The 27615-nt window shown below is 39.9% G+C and overlaps 2 protein-coding genes across 4 annotated transcripts in view; both read right to left on the bottom strand.

Annotated features, from left to right (window-relative positions):
* Nucleotides 1–8942: 8942 nt before the first annotated feature.
* On the bottom strand, nucleotides 8943–12175 carry LOC124141763 (heparan-sulfate 6-O-sulfotransferase 3-B-like). The gene is made up of 2 exons (XM_046509849.2): nucleotides 11679–12175; nucleotides 8943–9679 (listed from the first exon to the last, which is right to left on the bottom strand). The coding sequence occupies exons 1-2, from the start codon at nucleotides 12173–12175 to the stop codon at nucleotides 9061–9063; spliced, it is 1116 nt and encodes a 371-aa protein (XP_046365805.2). The 3' UTR covers nucleotides 8943–9060.
* Nucleotides 12176–19436: 7261 nt separating this feature from the next.
* Nucleotides 19437–27615, bottom strand: part of LOC124141724 (short-chain collagen C4-like) — a 48496-nt gene continuing 40317 nt past the window's right edge. For all 3 annotated transcript variants that reach the window (XM_048385214.1, XM_048385215.1, XM_046509805.2), the window contains exons 2-4: nucleotides 23443–23592; nucleotides 23094–23162; nucleotides 19437–20145 (exon numbers count right to left, since the gene is read on the bottom strand). In XM_048385214.1, the coding sequence (XP_048241171.1) occupies nucleotides 19673–20145; nucleotides 23094–23162; nucleotides 23443–23592 (692 nt within the window). In that variant the 3' untranslated portion in view covers nucleotides 19437–19672. The remainder of the gene's footprint in view (nucleotides 20146–23093; nucleotides 23163–23442; nucleotides 23593–27615) is intronic.

Raw genomic sequence — 27615 nt, 5'->3', positions numbered from 1 at the left:
AATTCTGTTTCCTCTGGTGCATTCTACCAATGACAACATCATGCACTGACTCAACCCACTCTGAAAGACATTCAACAGGTTCCTCTTCTCTTTTGGCCCATTTTTAGTGCACATTCTTCGACAGCATCCATAATGATTTTAAAGTTGTGATCCCTATTGGTAGGAGGTTGCTCACGGTATTTTGGTCCACATTTGAAAAAATGACGATGGTTGTTTTTGTTCGTTTCTCAAAAATAATTAACAGTTTCAAAATGTTTCCAAAACTGTACCGAAAATCTATCTTTATTATCCCGTATCTTTTGTGTACCCCTTTTAATCATAATTAATAATCCAAGCACTATTAATGTCCATTCCGGGTCCACCCTTGAGACTAGTCCAGATCAGGATTGGACTAATTCTATGCCGCATCACCAACGATAACGTCAACGATGAAGAATGGCTGCCCAAATTGTATGGATGTGTATAACTGACAGAGACGTTCACTGCAGGGGGGCAATTGCAACCCCCCGCCGTGCGTTCTGTCAGGTGATTATCATCACATACCTTTTCGACTGTTGTTCGCCCATAAACAATCAACATGCCAGCTCTTGTCTTGAGTTTTGTCTTCCATCGTCCCACTGAGCTAAATGCAAACAGAAATATATTACATACCCTTCTCCCTACGCTTATACGTAGTTAGTGCAGATCCAGGCCATCTGTGGTTCGGAGTCGTCCCATACAAATCAGACTCTTTTCAAGGATTTGTCTTTGTAACTTGTAGTTATGTGAGCATATCTGGTAAACAGCTTTCAAAAAGTTATAACGACATGTTTATAGATTCATTTAAAAATTAGGTGAGCGGAGGTTCCAGCTCATACAAACAGAAACTTCAGGTGAGAGGAGGTTCCGGCTCGTACATACATAGCAGATGTGGGATGTTATCTGCGGTTGATATAGAGGGGTTTGAAGAAAACTGTTCCATCGTCACAAGCCTGAACCAGAATCCAATGAAAAATACAATCATGTGAAATTGTCTCCAACATATGTTTGACATTTGCAGGTGTATGCCAGAGACCATAGAAGGTTGTTTGCACGGAGATACTTAATTCTCGCTGGTATCATTATAAGCACAAAATCGTGCAGGTAAAACGAAGTAGAACACAGACAATATACACAGTCTCCACTAAATAAAGTTGGTGAATGTGCCTAGCAATGAGACTTCATAACATATTATACTTCTACCATTAACACAGTTTACATATATGAGTGATTTTTTCAACAATTTAGCATAAAAACCCTTTTTCACTCATTTAGAAGTGTTATGTGATTGCATATAGGCAGTGCCATAGAATGGTGTGTTAAAATGGATCTGCTACATCTTCATTTCTGGATTGAAAAAACACATAATTGTTTCAGTGTCGCCAAGAGGTACTTGATTAATCTATGAAACAATGAATTGTAATCTTTGATTACATGCTGCAATGTCTGACGCCTATCGAGTAGGAAACCAGTGTTGAAGAGTAAACAAAGGTTATGCATATAGGACAGCCGCCGGATATATATCTACAGGGTAGGGAATAACTGACATTGGAAGCCACGAGTAAACAAAGAATATGCACATAGGGCAGCTGTCGGATATACGAGGGGTGTTCATTAAAGATTTCCCCTGACCCACTTCCGATGGGCCTAGTGGAATGAAACTTGGCATAGGTATTAGTCTTTCTCCACATTGGAACCACCAAGAGTTACACACTTCTCCCATCGTCTTATGCAACTATGGAGACCTCGCTTGTAAAAGCCCTCATTCGTGCAGTACGTTGTCGTGTGAACTATCCTCCCTCTGTTAGAGCACGTGCAGCTACAGAGTTCCACGTCACCGTGTCGAGGCTACCGCGATGTTTACAGGATCAGTATAAAAATAAAAGTGCCGTTCAGATAACACTGGGTACGTGAGTGACATTTGTCACCAGCGGCCGTCGATCTGTGGTCAATGGTCCACTCTTCCGTGTCTCAATTAGTGTCAGTATCTGGATGTTTCTGTCATTTCGACCTCAATGATATAAGTACTGAGCGAAAAAAACTCTCGGACTGACATCGATCATGCTTCTTAATTCGTTGTAAAAGACATGGTGTAAACATAACTGCTTATACATTTTGCATTTCGGTGTGTATTCTGCTTCCTTTGTGTTTTGTTTGAATTACAATTTACCTTCAATACTAAAAATAAACAGGACTGGTATTAATGACAGAAAGTAACTGAAAGTCAGAGCCAGCGCTGTTACATTCCTCACATCAGCTGGACGGCCTGTTTTTGGTGTTGTCATAACGTGTACCCTCTAATAAATCATCTGAAGACTATACAGGCAACAGAAGAATCGAAATGATTTGATTATAAATATACTCCGGCAAAAGACACGAAAAAGTAGTAGAATAGCTGACAGAGTGTTGCCGACATCCATACAAAATGAATACCTAACATGAATTCGACCAGTTCGAGGTGTCACTTTGACGGACATGCATCTTTGGCTGCGACGTCAATGGCGTCAAGGTCACACAGCTAGAGTATGGCCACAACTGCGATTCAGACAAGTGTGGTTTCGTGAAGTCACGCTTTAGGCTTCGGAGTGCGAATGGAAGACGTCGTGTTAACAAGCGTCGCTGGGAACGTTATGCATGAAACTTCACACAGGAAGTGGACAGATTTGGTGGTGGAAGTGTGATAATGTAGGTGGCCATCTCTTACAGGGGAAGAACAGACTTCGTGCAAGTTCTGGGGAATGTAACGGCACAACGTTAGACGGATGAGATTCTTCGGAGATTCCAATGCGCGCTTTGCGGATTGATCAGACTTACTTCCGGGGTCACCGATACCCGAGAAGCGACGTGGCTACGGTTTGTGATATTTTCACTCGCGGTATTCATTACGTATCGCTGGGATTAGATGTATACCTTTACCCAAACCCACAGGGTCGGGAGAGAAATGTTTGAGGCTGATCAAGATGTGCAGTAGGCCTCACCATCAGTTAAATGTCGCCACCATCCTCCACGGGATCCACGTCTGCTCGAAGGTGAGAATTTGCACGAATTTCCGCACTTTCGCACATATGTATACTCAATATGGGTAAATGACAACACGTAGCAAGTTATGATTTTACGCATGTTATAAACAAGGATAATGCTTGTAAATACAAAATCAAAATTTGAATTATGTATTTTGGAAACATCGGGTATTCAGTTAGCAGGTCATGTTGCTAAAATGTAACAGGCGAGACGGCCGTGACACACTGTAAACAAATATGACAGTGATCTGATTTCGGTTAGTGCAGAACGAAATCTACTATTATTTATATTGAAATACAGTCTGCATGGTGGAAATTGTATTCCTCTCTCTTAGATATGATTTATTTTGTTACAGATTTTAGATATCATTCAGTTTCAAAATCACAAAAATCACCATAAGCCTATCATGCTTGGACTTTTTCAGCATTTCTATGAAGAGACAGGACCCATGCAGTAATGAATTACCTGATCCTATTCTCCTATATATCACCTTCCAATACAACAAATAACACAACACTTTCTGGATTGCTATGCAGTGCACCACACCACACCATTTAATTCAACATTAATATCACATTTACGTATATCTCAGTCATTTGAAATCCATGATATACACAATATCTAACATATGACATTGAAAAAATTGACAATATTCAAATACTGATGACGAGTCTCGATTAAAGCGACCAGCTTCAAATACGTGGCAACGAGCCCTACAAAAGGCAACAAGCCATAATCAGTGATAAAAAAACTATCATGAGCAACGAGCTGCTGTTTACATGCGACAGGCATCAGTTTCTCAGGGCGACAAGCCTCCATGTTTTGCGACATTCTCAGGGCGACAAGCCTCCATCTTTTGTGACATACCTCGTCGTGGGCGACAGGCCATCATGGTTAACACCGTTAACCGCACATACTGCAACATAGAAACAATCATTAATAAAAGTAAAGTTTTCAGTGGCGCACTGCAAGTGAGAATGACCACTCTATACATGCTTGACCTTATATAGCCCCTTATAAGCGCCCTCTACTATTACACAACACCATGTTGTATTTTCCTACGATAGGAGAAAGTAATTTCTTCCTAATTCGTACCTCAAACGAAAGAAATAATATTTCTCCTATATATCACCTTCCAATACAACAAACAACACAACACTTTCTGGATTGCTATGCAGTGCAACACAACTCGAGATTCAAAGAACGGGCTGATAATATAAAATACTATAGTCCTAACGACATTGATACTGACAAACGATGTTCTACTGAATCCTTTACATATCCATCTTTAGCATTCTCACTTTTCCATCTGCCATGCCTCTTAAACATCCTGTCCGGGACACCATTGTTAGCTGCAGCTGTTGCACCGCCTGCACGCCAACTATGCAAACCATACTTTGATATATCTCTGACAAAGGGGGCAAAAGCTTCAATAAACTCTTCCCTCAAACAAGTATATGACATACTTGAATTTTGTTTTCTTAAGACGTAAGATGTCTTACACTTTGATAAGTTTTCTGAAAAGATACTCTTGTGACTCATTATCAATACAAGCCGCTTCAACATATTTTTCTAACCAAGAAACCGGGCATAGCTTCCCTCTTGTTCTGCTTATTAATAACCAGGCACCATCTCGATACATATCAGTTTTCGATTTCTCAATAAACACTGTCATATAAGATTCGTAAAAAAATAATATCACATCTCTTCAAATTGAGAAGCTCAGCAGATCTGAAAAAGCCGGCATAAGCAACTAAACTCATAGCAACAATCCGAATATCCTTCAAGCAATCGCTGTTTTGCTTCACATCAATCAATTTCTCTAAAATATCTACAGTAATTGGCCCCTCTTTTACATTTGGGTTTCGAAAGCTTTCTCTTAGCAGCCTCAAGAACATTTCGAACAAGAAAATTATCTGTCGGACTTGGCAGTCCCAACAAATTATGCACATGGTGTATGCTATAAAACGCAGTCTGAACTGATGAAAACGAATCATTACGCTGCATTACAGCAACAAGATAAATAGCACAATGCAAAGGCTGAACAGGAACGTCTACACATATGCTGTTTGAATTAGCCCACCTTTGCCACGCTTTAAATCCGTAATGGTACTTCCTGCCAGTGGAATCAGCACGACCTCAATTCAATCTGGTCAGCTAAATCCCTGGCAGTTCCAGGCAACATCTCCAACACAGAAACATAAGCACGAGTAAACACATGTGTAAACATAGACATCAAAATTGCATTTTCAACGCCAACATGTTAAAATGCAAATGCTCAATACCAAATATTACCCCTTGACATCTACCTGGCACGTAAGCCTCTCTTTCTCTAGGTAGATAACAGAAATCCAACACTTGTGGTATGAAGATATCGTTAGGACACAATAATGGCCAGTAATTTGCAGAATACCATGCCGGAACTATCAAAGTACCTTTCGCTTTTGACCATTTCATATGTTTCAACACTAATCAATCTCAAATCTCAGCGTGACCCTGCTCGTTCTCATAATAATCGGTTGTAATTCTAAATGTATCATTATGAGTGAAGAAGATTCAAAACTACACTTAACTTTTGTCACGGCTTCTTTGTGATGACCTTCACCTCGTTGATTGTTTGTCTGAGTTGAGCTTTGAACTGGGTCTGGCCATTGGCGAGTGGACAATGTCGTCTCCAATGCGAGAAGTCACCGCAGTGAAAGCAGGCCCCTGTTGACCTCTGACCTCTGACCTCCACGGGCACGAAAAAGCTGAGAACCAGCAGCAGCAGACTGACCGTGCGTGCTGTCGCTGACCGCTGTTGACGCTGTTGATGCTGGACTGGGTCGTGGTCCATAACTATATGGGTGCGCACGTGCATTACATGCGTTCTTGGCCTTGATTTTCTTGATGGCTTTGTTCTCGGCCCTCGTGATGCGACGGTCATCATCGGAGTCATCAGCCAATTCACGGGACACGTAGTTCCTCACGGTCTCCCAGCCTCCCTCGGACGAATCTGCAATCTTTATGTGTTTGTTTCTGTTCTCGATCCTGGCTATCTCGCTCTTGACTAACTCAGATACGTAATCGCTCTTACCGTACTGAATTCCAAATTCAGTTTGTTTAAATGTCTCTAAAGTCTCTTCATTAAAAGAATATTGAATGCGATTACCCTCGCGTGACCGTACGTAATCTTTCTCTGCTTTCAGTTTCTGTAACTCCTTGTTTGTCTTTGAGAATTCATCTCTTAAACCAGCAACTCTAAGATCTAAACGTTCATCTATACTTTTAGCTATCTATTCTTTAGAAAATGACGTCTAATAGGTGCTTGGGCTTCCATAACAAAAGTAAAGTTTTCAGTGGCGCACTGCAAGCGAGAATGACCACTCTACTTACTTACTTACTTACTTTGGAGATTTAACGTGCGCTTTCCGACTGATGCGTATTTCGCACACGGTGCGTGTTCACTCTATACATGCTTGACCTTATATAGCCCCTTATAAGCGCCCTCTACTATTACACAACACCATGTTGTATTTTCCTACGATAGGAGAAAGTAATTTCTTCCTTATTCGTACCTCAAACGAAAGAAATAATATTTCTTGTGAAATGGTATCATCCCTTCAAGGTTAGAAAGAAGAGGAAATATTCGTGAGAAGGAAGTGAATTATTGAAATATTTTGACAGATTGAAAGAAAAAACCCCGTCTTAGGTAATATCAGAAAATTATTGCTTTAGAATTGTTGCTTGGTAGTGGAAGCTTCCTTGTAAACATTTTAGTGAAACAATATAACTGTTAAAAACGATTGTAACATCCACCTGCTATAAAACTAAGCTTGTTGGCTCTTTCTATAGGACATAATATTATTTCTTTTTAAATAATATATTTAAAAAAAAGATAGTGTTGAAAGTGAATACCAGTATCATATTCATGATATTTATTTCAAGATACAAAGAATTTGTAAAAACAATACCAGTATCTCTTTGTCACACCCTGATCAAGCATTATCCAGAATGCCTGATGAATTCTGATACAGAATAAATTATATAATTCTTAATACATTTCCTATATAACTGTGATGAATATTGAAATGTATTTAACCCAAAGTGTAATTCTTTACCATGATTTGAGGAGATTGTCAATATTTGATAATTGAGCAAGAGCTAGTGTTTATCAAGTATATTGGTAATTTACATATTGTTCAAGTTTTGGTTATGATTATGTTGAGAATGAGCTTCATATTTACTTCACAGTGATTTTGCTGGCTTCAGGACATTTTCAAGTGGGGTTTTTATCTTTTAATATGACTTTACCAAATTTAAGAACAACTTTAGGACATTATGGATGACAATCAGTCAGTATCCTAGAAAAGGAACTGGTCTGATCCCTGTTTGTGTGTATTGTTATTATTTAAATAAAAGTCATGTTCACACCAGTATTTGTGAAGCATACGTGGTATATATGTTTAAATATCTAATGAACTCCAGGTGTCCAGCTACCTGATATTTGCATTTAAATGTATGTTGTTTCATGCATAAGTAATACTTATCAATTCGCATGTGATTTGTAAAATGAAATATATATTATTTAGTGTTATGTCCTATAGGCATGTGGTTTCTGGAGCAATAAAAGAATTATTTCTTCTTGCAAAGTAACAGTCATGATGTCAACAGGTAATTTTGTTGATTAAAGCTTATGACATATTTAAGTCTTCGGATCGCATTTAGAAGTAATACACATACGGAAGAGATTTTAAGGATGGTGGTGTTCCTCATTATTAAGAAATTGACATCCATAAATTCTCTTCCTTATGAGATATTTGTTGTACTTAATTTACATGTTTAGTTGTTAACAGTAATAATTCTTGGATTCATGACAAGTCTTTTGAATAAAAGATCATATATGGATTTAAATTCGTGTTGTATATTTTATCAATTCAAGTTAATTGATGGGAAGTACTGCAGACCCTGTCTTCAGATACTTTTACTATCACATGTTTCCCTTTTCTGGAACATGGATCCGATTGATTTGATATAACCATGGCAGTTATAACATATAACATATAACGTATAAACATATACTCAACAACAAAAGTTCCTGTGACACCAACAAGAAGTAAAGTTTGGTTTTCAATATTGTAGTACATGTATGGAACCAAATCATAAAAACGCCACTGTCACAGAAAAGAATGCATTCCATGCAAAAAATGACTTTTATGCAAGCCCCATGCATTTCACTACCCAAGAATGGGTATAAAACATGTGCGTTAACGGGATTCCATATACATTGTTTAGCATCGTGCTGACAACAACCACTCAGAAAAACAACAATGTTACAGCAAGACAGAGAACCTGTTTGATAGTGGTAGAGGGAAATTTGGACATGGACAGCGCTACCGCGACGAGATCATCGGCCCTATTGTTCTTCCGTTTTTGCGTCGTCATGGACCAGGCATTACCTTTCAACATGACAACGCCCGGTCTCATATTGATCGACTTGTTCAGGATTCTCTTTAACAAAACTACGTGAATGTCATCCCCTGGCCGGCTCGCTCCCCTGATCTATCACCAATCGAGCACATGTGAGATGATATGGATCGGCGCCTTCGACGTCAACCACGTGTTCCACAGACACTCCAGGAACTTCGAAACATGCTCCAGCAGATATGGACAGATATCCCACAGGACTTTATGCGACGCCTGGTCCATTCCATGAGACGAAGATGTGTTGCTTGCATCGCAACCAGAGGTGGACACACAAAATATTGATTTGTATCTTGACATTTTGGCATGTTCATGTTTTTTATGAAGTCACGCATTTTCTGAAGTCAGTATGGCAAATTAAACCATTTGAACACTTACATGAGTCTTTTATCTGTTGCAAACCGAAATTGTTTCATATTTGGTGAAAAACATAACTTTGCGTTAAATCGTATTCAGGGTCACAGGAACAAGTGTTGTTCAGTATATATTCATCATGAGAAAGTTGCCAGTGCCGTTGGTACCTCATAAATTGTTCTCTAACTGAAAGCAAGAACATGGTTAGATATTAAGTTTCCTAATAAGACGCCTCAGATGTGACTGTTTAGTTGCCGAGGAAAGGAATTTCAATCTTCGAAAAAATAAATCTTTGGCATATTGATAAAGCAATACATCAAATCTGTTGATGTGAATGATTCTGTTGTGGTCGCTGTCAGTTATATCGTATGCGGATGATGTATTCTGCAAAGGGCTATTTTCAAATTTGGTAGTAAATGTTAAGTTAAAGGTATTCTCGAAAAGAATTTGTGACAGTTCCTGATATTCGGTTAAACAAAAGAAAGCCATATTCTTCAGATTTTCTTTTGCGCTTGCCAGCATGAGGTACTGTCTCTCGTCGTAAGTCCAACCGGAAGCGGAAGTGTTGTAGCAGTCAACAATGCTCAGGTTGGCCAGCATCCGGGTCTGTCTGTTCACAGCTAGATTTGATTGACATTCCATGAACTCATGCAGGGTTACGTTCTTCCAATCAACATCAAAACACGGGGGTAGCTCCTCCTTGGTCGGGGAACGACCGTTGCATAGAAGGGGGGCTGCAGACCAAGTGGCACCCCTTGAAACGTGTTTCCATTCACTGATGTAACGCGGCAGTGGGTCCCTCACCATGGTAACGTACAGGTGCCTGAAACATAGAAGATAGTAAATTATCATGAAATTGAGCTGAACCCGTGTGTTAATTGTCCATAAAGGTTAATTGTTTTCAAAGCATACTATTGGCCATATATCGATGCCAGGGGGGAGTTTGTGAATGCATATGTGTTGTTGGGCCTAATAAATGAATAAAAGATGAACTAAAATCTAAATTTCAACCAGAATGGAATACTGCAGCTTGTGCATTATCTCAATCAAAACCTTCTGAAGAAGCTATACGATATTCAAAATACTGCAGCCCCTGTCGTCACAGGAACATCAAATGTTTTACATTTGTCACCAGTCGTCGAATCTCTACACTAGCTACCATCCGAAGCAAGAATCCAGTTCAAGATAATACAAACACAGCCTGGCTCCATCATGCATGTCGGAGTTTCGTCCATCATACAGTGTATTTCAGTGTCCCAGAAACGGAACAGTCTGTGTCCGTGCTTATCACGAAGTGGAAACAGTTTGGACGACGCTCATTCAGTGAGAACCATAGCCTTGGAATAAACTAAAATGCCTTTCAAAGATTTGACCTAAAATACTATCGGAAATACTAGAATAATGATAATAAAAAAAATGCAGCAAAGAGGGTTTGGGTGATCCTGGCACAGTCAGACTGATTAGGCTCATTATCAGCTTAGGGCCCCTGTCCCCCTCTACACGCAGCCAAGACGGCAAATAGGACTTCTCTCAGGAAGCGCTGCTTAGTCAAACCCACCCAGGACTTTTCGGAGAATGTGAAGAGTCCACAACACTGCATCCTTCTGCATTACCCAGATTGTCAGAAGGGCTGTTTTACTGGAAGCAAACCCGGGTACTCTCCCATTGTCAGTCAACAGATTGGGACGTACCAAACCTAAAGCACTGAGAACAATGGGGAGTCGGACAACTTGGTACTTGGGATGCAAGCGTGACATTTCGAAAGCAAGGTCCGCATATTTTTTATGTTTTTTTCTGAATCTTGTCAATCACATTTTTGACAAAAGGTATAAATTAATTTATTGGATTTATTAAAAAGGACAACACCAAGTTTGTTGGCCTGGATACGTTTAAGGCTGTAAACGGGCCTGTTCCATAGAATTTTGTATGTATCATTTTCCATGATGCGCTCTACATATTCCGGGTCGTACTATGGATGGACCTTTGTGTCAAAACCACAAGCATAGCGAAGACGGTAATAAAATGATCGAGCCACTCCATCATATCGCTTAGGATACTGTGTTTGTGCCCAAACTGGGCATCCACTGACAATGTGTTGGACAGTGTCATTAAATTAGCATTCTTTTTCACTTTTCAGGCCAAACGACTTCATCCATGCGAAAGACTCTGCAGGGTTGCTTATCTTCTCAACACACTGCACAGAAACTCAATTCAGATAGCCTCTCCTAATTATAATTATTATTATTATTGTTATTGTTGTATTTGCTGCTGTTTTGTTGCTTTCAAGAAGGAGAGGATGTGCATTATTTCAATAAAAAACTGAACATGAATTTTTCGGCAGCAATAATGTCTTTTATGTGAAACTGCCATATGAAAGTGTCAAATTTCAGAAAGTGAGAGACTTCGTCTGTGTCATGTATTGAGTTCTGAAGAATGATCGGGCCCAGATTTTCATAACCGACCGAACCAGTTTTAACAAAAACTTTATGCTGAATTCGTTTTCAGTTCAACGTTGATTTCCGAATCTATCTTTAACCCCGAAGTCCTGACAACCAGCAAGGCCATTCGTGATTTCGGAGCATTGGTCGTGCGTTTTGGTACAATTATGAAGTTAGGTTTGAAAAATGAGACAACAAATCAGAAAATGATTAAAACAATGTGAGTGAGAGTGGTTTTACGCCGCTATGAGGGATCCCAGCAATTGCAGGGACACCAGAGAAGGGCTTCATGCATTTGTACCAATGTCGACGCAATTCATCACAGGAAGAGTCAAATTTAAAGTCTAGTTATGATTTATTTGTGCAGTAGGATTCACATCTTACCTTTGTTTGATTTTCCGACCATGCCGTTTGTTCATAGCCACTTCCACACATGCATGCAGGTGGGTCCAATCGGCATGGGCCTTGCAGGGGTGCGTATGCCACTTTCGTTTGAACAAAATATTTGATTTCCACTCTTTATAACACCCACACTTATTTTTAGCTTCACACTGACACCACGGTGGGATATCGAGGTCATACGCCATATGTAACGCAAACGTCGTACTTCCGGTTTTCTGGATTCGAACAAAGACAATGACGTCACTTCCGTTTGTACTCACGTTGAAACTATGGATCAAGTCTTTGCGTAAAAAGTGTGCAGATGATAGGACGCCACTGTTAAACGCGTCATCTTTCTCGTTGGGATAAATCCTCTTCAGAGCTGGTAAGTTTTGTTTCAGAAAACCAAAGGAGTTTGAACGAGTTTGAATGATCTCATAAGTAAGCCAAACAATGATTAACAATACCGTTATAACGAAGAACAAAACCTTTTGTGTCATTTCTTTCCACATCAGTAATGCGCTCCAACATTCCCGGAAACGTATACGTATTTATAGCGAGATGCAATGCGAGTATCTAAATGCAAGAGGTAACCTGTTTTGTGAGTTGTGTTTTGCAACAGTTGTAATTACCGTCATTGTGAGTTAACATTGAAGTTGGAACACCTGGGAACTTGAAAGTACTGCCACCTGTGCCTGGAAACAAGTATCGCAACGCACAACGGCTTATCTCCTCAAGCTCATATTAATAACAATAGATGTCATTCAAACTAAAACGATAATTTTGATCTGAAACACAATACCTGTCAATCAACATTGGACATGCGACGGGCCAAAGCAATGCTGCACATGCACGACGAAAACCATGTGAAATGTGCAAGTACTGAGAACCGGTCATTGCAAAATCGACCTTTCAGTGACCCATAATAACTAAGAACAACTCTCAAAAGCTATAAGGGGGATTGGTTGGTATCAACCGAAGTGTCTTTGAGCGAGATTGTTTGATAACTACTGAGGTGTCTTTGAGCCAGATTGTATGATAACTGCGGAAGTGTCTTTGAGACATATTGTTTGATAACTACTGAAGTGTCTTTGAGACATATTGTTTGATAACTACTGAGGTGTCTTTGAGACATATTGTTTGATAACTACTGAAGTGTCTTTGAGACAGACTGTTTGATAACTACTGAGGTGTCTTTGAGCCAGAGTGTTTGATAACAACCGAAGTGTCTTTGAGACATATTGTATGATAACTACTGAGGTGTATTTGAGACATATTGTTTGATAACTACTGAAGTGTCTTTGAGACAGATTGTTTGATAACTACTGAGGTGTCTTTGAGCCAGATTGTTTGATAACTACTGAAGCGTCCTTGAGCCAGATTGTTTGTTAACTACTGAAGTGTCTTTGAGCCAGATTGTTTGATAACTACTGAGGTGTCTTTGAGCAAGACTGTTTGATAACTGCCGAAGTGTCTTTGAGCCAGATTGTTTTGATAACTGCCGTAGCGTCTATGAGCCAGTTTGTTTGATAACTACCGATTTGTCTTTGAGGCAGATTGTTTTGATAACAACTGAATTGTCTTTGAGCCAGTTTGTTTTGATAACTACCGATGTGTCTTTGAGGCAGATTGTTTGATAACTACCGATGTGTCTTTGAGGCAAATTGTTTGATAACAACTGAAGCGTCTTTGAGCCAGATTGTTTTGATAACTGCCGAAGTGTCTTTGAGGCAGATTGTTTGATAACTACCGAGGTGTCTTTGAGCCAGTTTGTTTGATAACTACCGAGGTGTCTTTGAAGCAGATTGTTTTGATAACAATTAAAGTGTCTTTACGGCAGATTGTTTTGATAACTACCGAAGTGTCTTTGAGCCAGATTGTTTTGATAACTACCGAAGTTTCTTTGAGCCAGATTGTTTAATAACTACCGAAGTTTCTTTGAGCCAGATTGTTTGATAACTGCCAAAGGCTATGGGGATATTAGTCTCTTATGATATCAGGATGTGCATCTCTGATGGTATGGGGATATTGGTCTCTGATGGTATGGGGATATTGGTCTCTGATGGTATGGGGTTATTGGTCTCTGATGGTATGGGGATATTGGTCTCTGATGGTATGGGGATATTGGTCTCTGATGGTATGGGGTTATTGGTCTCTGATGGTATGGGGATATTGGTCTCTGATGGTATGGGGATATTGGTCTCTGATGGTATGGGGATATTGGTCTCTGATGGTATGGGGATATTGGTCTCTGATGGTATGGGGATATTGGTCTCTGATAGTTTGGTGATTTTGGTCTCTCGTGGTATGGGGATATTGGTCTCTGATGGTTTGGTGATTTTGGTCTCTGATGGTTTGGTGATTTTGGTCTCTGATGGTATGGGGATATTGGTCTCTGATGGTATGGGGATATTGGTCTCTGATGGTATGGGGATATTGGTCTCTGATGGTTTGGGGATATTGGTCTCTGATGGTATGGGGATATTGGTCTCTGATGGTATGGGGATATTGGTCTCTGATGGTATGGGGATATTGGTCTCTGATGGTTTGGTGATTTTGGTCTCTCGTGGTATGGGGATGTGAGTCAGATGGTTTTCTTTTGTTTGTTGTTTAACGCCGCACTTATGTCATAATTAAATCTAAACAAACCATAACCAATTTTAACTGAGGTGGAACTTGTTGTCATGTAAACTGTAAAAAACAGAAGAGTTTGCCACTAACGTGGCCAAGTCTCCTGCCCAGCAAATGAAGTGTATATTATGTCAAGAATAGTGAAATGTGATCACACAAACACATACATTTGAAAAGATTCAAAATTTTGTAAGCGGTTAAAGGCAGCAGGGGAGCTTCTACTTGATGTAAATGCAAAATATCCTGAAGAAGCAAAATAAAATGCAGCAAGACACAATTTCAATGACGTTCTAGAAAAAAATGAACCCTTCTCAATAAAAACATGATGGAAGTACAAACTGACAAAGCCAGTAACTACATTTACTACTGAATTCATTAGGGTGGGAGAAAGAAAAAATATTACAAGTCCCATTTTGACTCGTAATAATATCTACATTGAATATTTGTTAAGAAACATAAATGGTATTAGTTTGTGATATGTGACTATTGTCAGTTCAAACCCAAGACGTTGCTTTGGACATAGTAGATTAAATGCAAAATATTAAGATTAAAAAAGTTCAGTTCATCACCACATTGATTAACATACAAAGAAATAATGATAGTCAGTTCAATATACTACACCTATTCCGTCACATCCCACACATGATGATGGTCAGTGTATGGGACTGGAAAGATTCCTGTTGAGAGGGGCTCATTACAGAAGATCAAGTCTAGTGTACCCCAAAGGTTGTGGGTTGGTTTGCTGATCAATGCAAATGTAAACTGCTCCATGAGGTTGGATAGTGCATTGTTGTCACTGACAGACTGGTCCATATTGAAGTCCCAAGTGATAACAATCATATACTGATTGAGAGGCAGCTGCTCCAGCAGTGTTTGCAAGTGAATGAGGAAAGTTCTCCTAGATGACGATGGTGCCCTATAGATGACAACAACCAAGAGAGTAATACTGGCCTCAATGTAGCATCCGAGAGCCTCTACAGCAGGAGGTATCTGTAGTTCTGTTGCCTCTCTGTACTGAAGGGCATCTTTGATTACGATAGCTAGTCCATGTTGGGAATGCTTCAACAGAACATTGTGAATTGGCTTAGGAAAGTCATTACCATTGGTAGTCTCATCCGTTCTTTTTTCAGTGAGGCACAACACTTCAAGATGGTGCACAGATATATCAGACATAAGATCTGTAAAGTGTCTTGGAAGTGATCTTATATTTAAATGCCCAACAGACGTCTTGTCCTTTGTCCTGAGAGAATGTCATTGTTTCTCAAGCGCATAGTTTCTTTAGTGCATTCTTTTGAGAAAAGTTAATAAGTTTGAGTCCCTTTCTTGATGGTGTGCGGCTTAACATTGTGTATGTTAACCCTTGTGCCATTGGTGTTCGAGGGGGCAGTGTTAAATGAGCAACAATATTTTGGTAGGTACTGTCCAGTGATTTGTGAGTTGTTAAACCAAAAGCTAGCATGCCTGGGTATTGTTTTCTTTCAACAGGTACTGGGACTTTTTGTGACAGAAGGAGACGTGCTGTAACTGCACCTACAGCACAAAAGTCTTCATATCAACATGTGCTGAAAACTGTAAAAGGTTTCATAGAGAAGAATACCATCTTATCGCACTCTCATCTCTGTCATAATCAATGCAGAAGTAGGGATGATGGATTTGATAATGAAGTCATTAAAGGAAAGTTACCCTCAACCATTAATGAGGAACATACTGACAACTTGGTAGAAGGCATGCACAGTTTCCCTACAATGGGAGATGATGATGACAAACACAAAACGTAGGCACAAAAAAACCCTTAATTATGACTTATTAGATTCCTTAAAGAGGTTAAATGGGTATCAAGTTGAATTTTTTGGCATTTAAAAGAAGAATTCATAAATTTCTAAAAGTTCAACTTGTTAGCATGGAAAAATAAAAAAATATATATTTCCAAAATGTTTAAATAGTAAAAGGCACCAGTTGACCATGTACCTGACAGACCTGCAAAGTTTCATGAATAAGTATTGAACGGTTTATGAGTTATGCTCCGGAAACGAACCCTACCCAAACAGAACCTAAGTCCATCTTGTTGCCATGGAAACGTAAAAAAAAAATATTTTTAAAATTTCTAAATAGCAAAAGGCACGTTCAGCATGTACCTGACAGACATGCAAAGTTTCATGAAAAAATATTTGACATTTTCTGAGTTATGCTCCGAGAACGAAACTTGACGGACGGACGGAGTCCGTTCTATAGCTATATTTCTAAAATACACAATCCACGCATCCCTGGCCAACCAGGAGGCCCGACCGTGCCAACCATGCAGAGCCTTATTGAAAATAAGAACACTTTGCACCAACACTGGAACAGGCCAAATTATGCCTCTGATTCTGAGGAGGGCGACATCAGGTTGTTATTCAGGCATACAATTCTGACATCTGCAACAGTTGTAATTACAGTCATGGCTTACAGTTAAGGGGGCACGGGTGGTCCAGAGGTCTGAGGTGCTACAATTCGCTGTGCAGAGCTGTGTCCCTTGGTCATGCCAGAAACCGAAGATGGTTGGTGAGAATGCCGGTTGGCCCCAATTATGTTTCTAGGGTTATCAGCACCATACTCGGGCTCGTGGGTTTTCCCCAATGTGGTAAACGTCTGGCATCAGGTCGGGCTTTCCTCCAACATCGTGAGATAACTGACAAACTGCAAAGCGGCGTTAAACCCAACTCACGCATCTGTAGTTACCTTCAGGGGTAGCAATGTTTGTCTTCACTCTGTCCACATATCCATATAGTTTGTAACATTTTGTATGGACACATGTGATCTTATTGCCCTTGCTGCAGGAATATTATAACTTGCTCCGATGTTGTCTTGTTAAGATTTTACGCAGACGTCTGTCCATTACCAAAATACATGGTCACAGATTATGAAACATTAGCAATATGCTGACTTCATCGTGTTGCCATACAAGTTTCCAGGTGTATTAAATCAGTGTCATTGATCCATTGTCTGGATCTCTAAAGTGTCGATGCATACTGGATACCAGTGTATAACACCAAAGAGCTTACGACAATGTACTGACAGTGTACTGTGATATGTCACAATACACAGTATGAAGCCTCACCTATGGACAAGTATTGCTGATAAGGCAGGACGCCAGGTGTCCTTATAATTATTATGACTATTTTGCATTTTACGCCCGTTTGAATCTGTTATTCTGGTACCGAAACCGTTCCACCTTTGGCAGTCATTTTTTAAAGTGGATCGTTCTTCTGACGGCCGATCCCCACATCTTTGGAGAGTATATTTCTGCTGATAGCAGATCAGTGAACAAGGCAGACAATGTTATCCGACGTAAAATCACACAGCAACCGCGACTGTACACAAATGTAATACAGTACAAGGTATGTTGTACTATTCGTACGAAGATACATGAATTCAGGTGACCCCCCTGTTTGTTGTATGCCTCAAGCCATTAACTTCAATGGCAAATATTCTTCTGGGTATAAAAAAATGATATATTTTGTTTCAGCTGTTGTTTTGTTAAATGACGGTAATGTAATGGATACCACCTGCAATGGAAACTGTTTGGGCAGAGAATGGAAACCGACGTTGCATATACACTCTTCAAAAAAAGAAATGCACAGGTAATATGTAGTTCATTGAACCTGACTACACAAAAAAATCCGGTGTAGAAATTGGATAAATGTTATTGGAAAATTATGATGGCCTGATATTCGACAAACAGTGCGTCAAAACACAGCCATCGTCGATTTGCAATGTCTTAAACGGCATTGTTTTCACACTTGTTCAAAAGTGTTATGGAGGTAAAGCAAACTGCACGGGCAAGTTATGGCATTTGCAACTCGTGGTAGTGGCTATAAGCTTATAATTTGTCATTCAATTGTCGAAAGTCGGAAGGTCCGAGATTCGATCTCCGGCCGCGTCATAGCATAAGACGTTAAAAAGATGGTACTTGTTGTTACCCTGTCTGGCGCTTGGCATAAAGGGGCTTAAACAAGGACTGGTCGGCTCGGAGTCATTATACTATGTCTGAGTAGGGTATTCATGTTAAACTACGGTATGGTATCTCAGTGAGCTAGCACCATAAATCGGCATTAGTCCGGGCTAGTACAAGCAGCCACACACACACGTGCATGTACGTCGCTATATAAGTGCAATAATCTTCACCACACACGGTGTTGCAAACTATATTTTTAAGCGTTTCTCTTTACTTGTTAGCAGCAGAATAGATGCACTTGTACGCAGCGGGCGTAATTCTAAATAAACATATTATTTTCAGTTTTTAAAAAATCGGTAAAGGCACTATCTTGTCACGGGATTGTCTGGTCAACTTTCACTGGATTGTCTGGTCAACTTTAACTTGATTGTCTGGTCAAGACTCGATTTGGTACACACCACTGTCCTACGAAAGGAGTACTGTTAGGCGTAAGCCAAAGAACGCTTATATTAGTATGCAACTTGGGTGAGTGGTGGGTGTTACCTGGAGACCCGGTGTCATCACTGATTTTTTAGTGATCCCTTCATATAATGGTAGAAACAAATGCTTTTTTTGCCAAATGGAATCTGTTTCTGCAGAAAATCGAGACCTATTTTTCTTTGGCGTTGATGATTTACACGCTCTAAAACAGGGTATAAGCAATTCGAAAAAAACACCCCGTTGATTACAGAAATTATCAGAAATACAGACGGTATTGAGTGAGTATTGTAGAATCACATGTAGTTGTCAGCAATGCAGCTGACACACAGACATGGTTGATATTGTTTGCGCTGGATTATGTAGCACCCAACAGAGCACGTGTACCGTCACGCACGGCTGTATCAGACATCCATGAATGAAGTATTGTGCATGGTTGACGGTGAAGGTCGAGATATACACTCCTGCCGAAGGGTGATGTAACTTGTAACGTACTCAACGGGGAAGACAGCAAACATTCGGAGTTTAACAGTGACAGTAAGTATGGTTTTACGCCGCGTTTAGCAATATTCGAGCAATATACCGGCCGGGGACACCAGAAAATAGGCTTCACCCATTGTACCCATGTGGGGAATCGAACCCGGATCTTTGGTGTAACCCAACGCTTAAACCACTAGGCTACCTCACCGCCCCCGGAATTTAACAAAAACTTGACAATGTTTGACAATTTTTCCATTTTGATTTTATTTGACATGAACGTGGATATGAATAGTATATCTCTTTTCCAAACAACGTGTAATCTTGATATTTCTATTTTGGCACGTATAGTGCAAAAAAGGATAATTTCCTTATGACACCTCAACTCGCAAAACATTTCGAACTTGATCAGCTTTTCATTGTCCCGACAAGAACGCAATTCTCATTGATTTGTAGACACGGAACTAAAAGATGATTTTTATTTTGTACAAACAGCACAGGTCATCTCCCAGCCATTAACATATGGTGGACATGGCAGGGGACCACAGATAGACTCGACCAGGTACAGGAGATGTCCGTTTGTGTCAGCATGGCCTCCCTTTATGGATTCTGGGTCTTCATCTACACACACGTAATCAGTTGAACCTGTGTATACAGTGCCACCCCCAAAGAGGTACCCCTTGTACTCCAGGTGCCACTCAGGGAAGCACTGATTCCTGGCAGGGACCATGACAGCACTCCTCCTGTCACGACTGCGGCACACCACACAAGGGACATCATGTTGTAACATGTTGTGCAGAGGCGCTGTTGCTTGATAAGGTTGATACTCAGTCCCATAGAGAGTACTGCTTGATCCTGCTGCAGTATGGTTGGCGTAGATAGGAGAGTCAGGAAGGCACAGAGTTGTCCCTGGTCCACCCTTGGCCTGGTAGTGACTTCCTCCTGCATAACCTAGGAGATTGAAAGGAACTAGCTTTTATTCTATGTGAAGACATATAATATATATATGTTCCCAGTCCTCCTGTTGCCTGGAAATCAGATTATTTAGAACATACCAGCTCGTGATCATTAGATGTTAGTGAATTAATGGGAGTCATATAGAGACAATTCATCACCGTTGGAATTATCAACCAAGTAATTAATAAATTTTGACAAGCTTGTGGCCACGCGAATAGTGATTTACCCAAACTCGGTTGATGTTGCCCATATTACAAAAACACTGTAGGTGGATTCTTCTTATCATTTTCAACTGTAAGCCTCACCTTGAGCAAACTGAAAGACATTGAAATCGTTTGTACGTGTCGTAGAATACGCATATAAATGCATTTCCTCCTTAGCCGTGTGAAGAAAAACAAATGACCCATTCATTTCCGTTGGAACCTTCCATTTACCGAAAAATAAGTTCCAGTCAAAGCACGTTGCTCGTGCCAGGTTCAGTAAGCTGAAAGTAGGCACTATTGTGAGTATGTACGTCAAGTACAGCAACAACGATTAATTCTGTAACATTTGATTATATGCGTGACATTATTTCACAACTGAGACATTCGAGGCAAATTACGCTTGCAGCTAGGTTACAGCAGTACATGTTTATTGGTGTCAGTATCCTTTACAATGAAAACCGAGCATGGTGGTTTATCAAGAGATAATCGTAAAATCGTTGCCAGTTAAAGAGCCAACAGAGTCCTGACGCCACTAGAAATAGGATAAACTTCAGAAACGACAAGCTGGTACGTGACAGTGTGACATGGTATTGTTTCTATGGCTTCTGAAATTATTGCGAGTATATCAGTATTGCTTTGACAGTTATTACTTTGACTGAAACAGCTGATTTGATGGTTTCAACGCGAATATTTATAGAAACGTACTTCTTTCTCAATCATTGTCGGGGTGCATTTTCAACTACGTATAATTTTGTGTTACAAAATGTAGAATTGTGGTTTTTACTACAATGTTAAAAGTTCAGAAAAGGAGGACTGCCACATGAAAAATAAGCCTGCACGTTCCTTCATTCTGATAAAGTGTCACCCTGGCGGTCTTGTTGTCTTTGACAGCGGGTGACATTTGCATGATTCGTTCTTTGGAAACTGAAAAGCAGTGTTTACGTTAAAGTTATGGGATCTGTAAAAGGTGCCTTGGGATGATCTGAACCCAATTAATGATCTGTGGGATGACACAGACAGACGTTTACATCTATGTGAAACAGGGCCACAGAAGCTGCAGCAATAATGTCAAGCTCTTCGGGATGACTTGGCTGCATTCCACAAAGTGTCATCCACATGCTTCTTGGTTCTACAGGCATGAGGTAGTGTGCAGACATCAGGCCAATGATGGACACACGTGATACCAGGTTTTAAGACAGTGAGGTAACCGGCACATGTAAAGACGATTACAAACCAGGTGGTTTAAGTTGGGTTGCCTCACCATGGAAAAATGTTCACGATGAAGACGAGCGAAGGAAAATATTTTGGACAATGAAGTATTTCTGATCGACTATACTGCTAGAGATGCACATCTTCTAGGAGAATACGTTTGACTAACGTTAATCTTCTACGTTTTGTTGTGACCAATGAAGTGTTTGCATTGAATAATTGTTGACAACATTTTTCTTGTGATAAGTGCTGCATAATATGACTCACGCATACGTTTTTGCCCCCAAAAGATGTGACATAGTACGTGCTTAAGACAATTGCTGAATTAATGACGTCTTTTTGTTTTAATTTTGTGCACCACTGTAAATTGTAAAATGGATTGACCAACGTGCCTGCTTTGTCTCACCAGCAAAGTCACTCATCCCTGACTCTACCTGGATTATCTAATTGCTACGGTTCAGCTGGTTTTAAGAATTACGCGAAGCAGGTAGACTTCTCCGTTAACGTTTGATGAACTTTCTTGCCATCTTCCAAACATTCTTTTACAAAACGGTTTGCGTTGAACAATTCTGCCTATGTCATAAGCATGTGCATATGAATCACTATCAAACAGTGAGGATTACAGTTTTTCGCGAAAAGGTGGGCGTATCCTGACCGACTAGTGCCACCCGTCACAAGTACATGTAAAGTCAAGTTAAGTGTTCGCCTGAACAAGCTCGAGAACATATGATACAAGTAAAAGTAGGGATTTGCAGCAGGCATAAGTTTGGTCACTGATGCGTGGAAAATATCCTCCAGATGTCAACCATTACACCTTTTGAAAGCTTCAGTAATGCATTGAATGTTGAACCCCTATCCAACATCTTTTCAGTAAGAGTCGCTCTTTGAAATCCTGGTGGAAAAAGCATGCTTGGTTGCAACCAATAATGGAATAAAACAAGTGTCTGTGTTTGATACTCATATGGCATGGAATTCTTGTGCTATAAAACCGCCTTTAGTCCGAACTTACGCAAACATTCAATTTATTTTGAACACCACGTTAAACCCTATTTCTCCCAACCTCGCCATATTGCCTCACTGACAACAAAAGTCTGCTTTTAATGGTAGAATGGGGATAAACATTCTTTGGTTTCACTGCAGAACTAAACTACCTGTAGATTTAATTGTGCTAGATTTGGAACCGATCGCGAATGCACAACGTTATGTCTCCAAAAATAAACACATTGAAAAGTGTACAGTTACGCACACTGTACACATATGATTGTTTTCGTTTTGCATACATGTCATGTATGGCAGTAGTTTCAATACAAACCTTTTTGAGTTAACTGCATATGTTCCAGCGAAGCCAGACAATAAAGAGCTTTTCACATTCTCGATTGGAAAGTCCACTTATGTATGAGATGATACCATTCTATAAATGTACTTTGATTGAACTGACCCCCTGAAAATATTAAAATTAAATAAAAAACAAACCCATCTGACAAAGTGATTAACCCCCTTTTAACAAACATGTGTCTCGAAATGTTTTACCTTTATACATGACATCATTTCCTAACGGACATGTTGTCTTTCCCCACCGAGTGAATATCGCTCCTCCTCCTACAAATACACAGAAAAAACACAGATTTCAATACAGACAAATAAATACTTGACTGGGAGAGACATGGTGTGTGCTAATCTTATATGTGTGCCGTATTGGTAAAGTACGTAATGCATGAGTTTAAATTTAATGACCTCATCATAGAATGTAAACAGTAGAATACATGTTAAACAATCATCAGAAACTGAAAACAATCATCAAGTATTGAAATCACCATCTTATATATACCTTCCTGACATCAAAGACTATACATACACAGAAACACAAAGGCGTGTTTACCTGAGCTGCTACTTTGTGGAGTGGAGGTCACTGGCGGTAGAACCTTCTCCCCCAGATAGAGGCTCAGCAGCGACCTCAGCTCATGCAAGAACTGCCGGTTCGTGGAAGCCGAGCACGGAGTAATGACATCGGTTTTGTTCAAAGAAGCACCTACAAATCTCAAAGCACACTTTTCATATGGTAATTTAAAAAACAACGCTATGCGTGAGTGAGTATGGTTTTATGCCGCTTTTAACAATATCCTAGCAATATCACGACGGGTACAGCAGAAATGAGCTTCACACATGGTACCCATGTGGGGAATCGAACCTGGGTCTTGAGCGTAAGGAGCGAATGCTTTAACCACAAGGTTAACTCACCGCTCCAATTGCTATGACAATGGTGTTATCACAGTTGATATGGATACTTGGTTACACTACACATATGGAGAGACATTCTAATTAGTGTGGCCACACAGTTAGCGTTGATAACAATATGAAGTGCATAACTATGATTTTCTATCACATGTGTTCAATCAGTTGTCAGTCTAAAATTGTATGGATAGTTTAAGCATAGTTTGTGCGTGTGCGTCTGTCTGTATGTCTGTCAGTTTGACTCACTGTGGTAGATATTTACAAATAAGTATAAATAGGTCGGGAACTCTATTTTACAAGCACATTAGCATTGAATTGAATTTCTAAAGACAGTAAGAGTGAAAGAAATTGTAAGAAATAAGTGTTTTTAAATACTATTTACAACGCATCCCATTTCTATTGTCCAAGGAATGAATAAACAGGTTAATGACGCTCTCAAAAGTCGTATTTGTGACTTGAGGTAGATACACATATCTAATCGATTTGTATTTTGTATTTTGTAACAGTGTACATGTATAACTTTTATCTGCATAATTTACATTCATCATTATCAATACAAATCGGACGAGCACCATCTTCCCGAGGCAAGGGAGTTAACTGTCTATAAAAGTCCAGTGTCCACCCTTGCCGAACTAGGCTGTTATTATGGAGTTACATTTTGGCTGGACTGACGAGTCTATGTATAATAGAAATCGAAATCCGGTAAGTAAACTGTTGTGCAGATTTCGGTCGACTGCAGGATTTTTAAAGCATGTGCACAGCCAACTCGTTGTCAACAGATATTTGCCAAGTCTTTTCACGTTTTTTCATAAAGGTGCTCACGTGATTTGATGCACTTCGCGAGGTAAGACCCGTGTATCACCATGTAGATCTTGATTATCGATAAGATCGTCTTGACTTGGCGCCGCCATTTTGTGTGAAACAAATGCAAGTGATACGAGAGGTAGAATCTGATTGGTCCATAGGAGAGACTTATAAGGGACATAACTCGTAATAACGGTGGCGCTACAATCGAGCCAAGGAATTCCAGCCTAGTTCGGCAAGGGTGGAAACTGGACTTTTACAGTCAGTTAACTCCCTTGCCTCGGGAAGATGGACGAGCACATATCCCGCGTCATGTCCAAATCTGTTGACCGACAAAACAATTCTTTGGACAATGCAAATACAAACAGTGTACTTATAATAATGACACTTACTTGTCAATGTCGATGCCTATCATACTGTGTATTAAAACCACATGATATTTACATATATGCTTTCTAACCAAGCAGTGCGACATGGTGCCCAGACGAAATGATCATAAATCAAGAGTAAAACAAAACCCTAGCTCTGAAATTTTCTCGTTTGTAAATATAAACGTTTCAAACCTCCCATTTAACACCCTTTTGCATTTTCTGCTATTACAAGAGATCCATTTTCCATGGTGTTGCATATATTAGCTGAGATTATGGAGATGCATGAGCGAAAAGTCATTGCAAGAATTGGGGAATTAATAATATCTATGTATGACAATGATTGGAAATTTTGAGCAAAAATTCTTGACCTCTACCGTCGAGACAGGCGCAACATCATGCACAGTGGTGACAGTATTTTGTTTTCAATATTCCTTGGATACAATTGGCCACATTTGACAAAATATCTCCACAAAGTTAGATTTGGTTTTAAAATTGTTTTGATCGTTTGATAACAGAACACAGATATTTAAAGGATGCACTAAGTTAAATCACAAAAGATATAGGAAGAGATGCTCACTTTGCATGTTAAGAATGCGTAATTTAAAATATTTGATTTAAATAATAAACATTGACTAGGCGTGACGTGTCAAATCAATATCAACGAAAAACCAATCCTTTTATCTGTCTATTCAAGACATTTTTTACAGAACGATCTTCTCTTGCATCGAAAAAACCCACAGTTCGATTTTTTTTATCAATATTTGTAATGCTGTGAAGGAAATTATGGGAATATATAATGTAACTTATTTTGTAGTGTCCATTATCAATATCAATATTTGCGTGGAAAAGTTTGATCACTCATGAAAATCAACAAAGTAACGGAATTATTCAACATTACGAAATGCCACGCCTGTCCGAAAATGAACGTCTGCGAGCCATTGGTATGCTTGAAGAGGGATCGAGTCAACGTGATGTTGCAAGACAATTTAACGTCTAGAGAAACACCATTTGGTGTTGATGGCAACGTTGGCAACAGACGATTGCAGTCAGAGACCATCCTCGGAGTGGCAGGCCACGCGTAACCAATAATCGACAAGACAACTGGATTCGAACAACACACCTACGAAATCGATTCCAGCCAGCAACAGTGACTGCAAGAAGCATCCCTGGCCTTCGTCGAATATCTTCACAAACCGTACGTCGTCGCCTCAGATGTGCAGGGATTGTCGCCAGAAGACCCGCCAGACGTCCAATTTTGACAGGAGACCACCGTCAAGCACATCTACGCTGGTGCAGACAGCGTCTACGCTGGACGGCCATGCAGTGGGGACAAGTTCTATTCACTGACGAGTCTCGTTTTCACCTCAGCCACAGCGATGGACGGATTCGAGTGTGCTGACGTCGTGGTGAACGTTACGTCATTGTGCCATGGAAGAAGACCGGTTCGGGAGCGGCAGCGTTATGGTATGGAGTGGGATTATAGCAAGACAGAGGACCCGTTTGATAGTGGTAGAGGTAAATCTCAATAGGCAGCGCTACCGCGACAAGATCATCGGCCCTTTTGTTCTACCGTTTCTGCATCATCATGGCCCAGGCAATACTTTTCAAGATGTCAACGCCCGGCCTCATATTGCTCGACTTGTTCAGGATTCTCTTCAACAAAACAGCGTGAATGTCATCCCCTGCCCGGCTGGCTCCCCTGATCTATCACCAATCGAGCACATGTGGGATGAGATGGATCGGCGCCTTCGACGTCAACCATGTGTTCAACAGACACTCCATGAACTTCAAAACATGCTCCAGCAGATATGGACAGATATCCCACAGGACTTTGTGCGACGCCTGGTCCATTCAATAAGACGAAGATGTGTTGCCTGCATCGCAACCAGAGGTGGACACACAAAATATTGATTTGTAAATTGACATTTTGGCATGTTCATGTTTTTTTATATACAATCACGCCTTTTCTGAAGTCAGTATGGCAAATTAAACCATTTGAACACTTACATGAGTCTTTTATCTGTTGCAAACCGAAATTGTTTCAGATTTGGTGAAAAACATAACTTTGCATTAAATATTATTCAATGTCACAGGAACTTTTGTGGTTCAGTATATGTATAAGATGAAAATACAGAATCACACACAGACAATCGATTCTGGTAAAACTTCCTCAAACTGAAGTCAATTAAATCGATTGAGGTAGACATGGTAACGTTCATCAAATTTATTTTTCAACAGTAAACAATGTATATGTCTCAATTAAAAAGGTTGATCATCATGAGCTGTACAAAGAGAATACATGCTTGTTTGATGCTTTTGCTTATTTGTTGTTTAACGCCGCACTCAGTAATATTCCAGCTATATGTATCGGGGCAGTACACACAGGATATCCCCCTGGTACATTTTTATATCAAATAACACCAGGAGTCGATACAAGTAATAAAACCCAAATATTTTATAACTTTTATCAACATGCTCTTGTACACAAGATATTAAAAGACCGGAGGAAATACGCTATTTACTCAACCATTCAATAACACTACACCTTCGTTGTTTTCATATTCCAACCTTATGCCAACTATGTTTTTTTCAATGTTGACTATTGAGATTCAGTGAGTAATAAATATATCAACATGGGGACAAGG

The sequence above is a fragment of the Haliotis rufescens genome, unplaced genomic scaffold, assembly GCF_023055435.1.
Source record: "Haliotis rufescens isolate VD_foot unplaced genomic scaffold, xgHalRufe1.0.p SCAF_56, whole genome shotgun sequence".
NCBI classification, from domain to species: domain Eukaryota; kingdom Metazoa; phylum Mollusca; class Gastropoda; order Lepetellida; family Haliotidae; genus Haliotis; species Haliotis rufescens.
The sequence above is the reverse complement of the archived record's forward strand: the minus strand, read 5'-3'. Positions and strand labels throughout refer to the sequence as shown.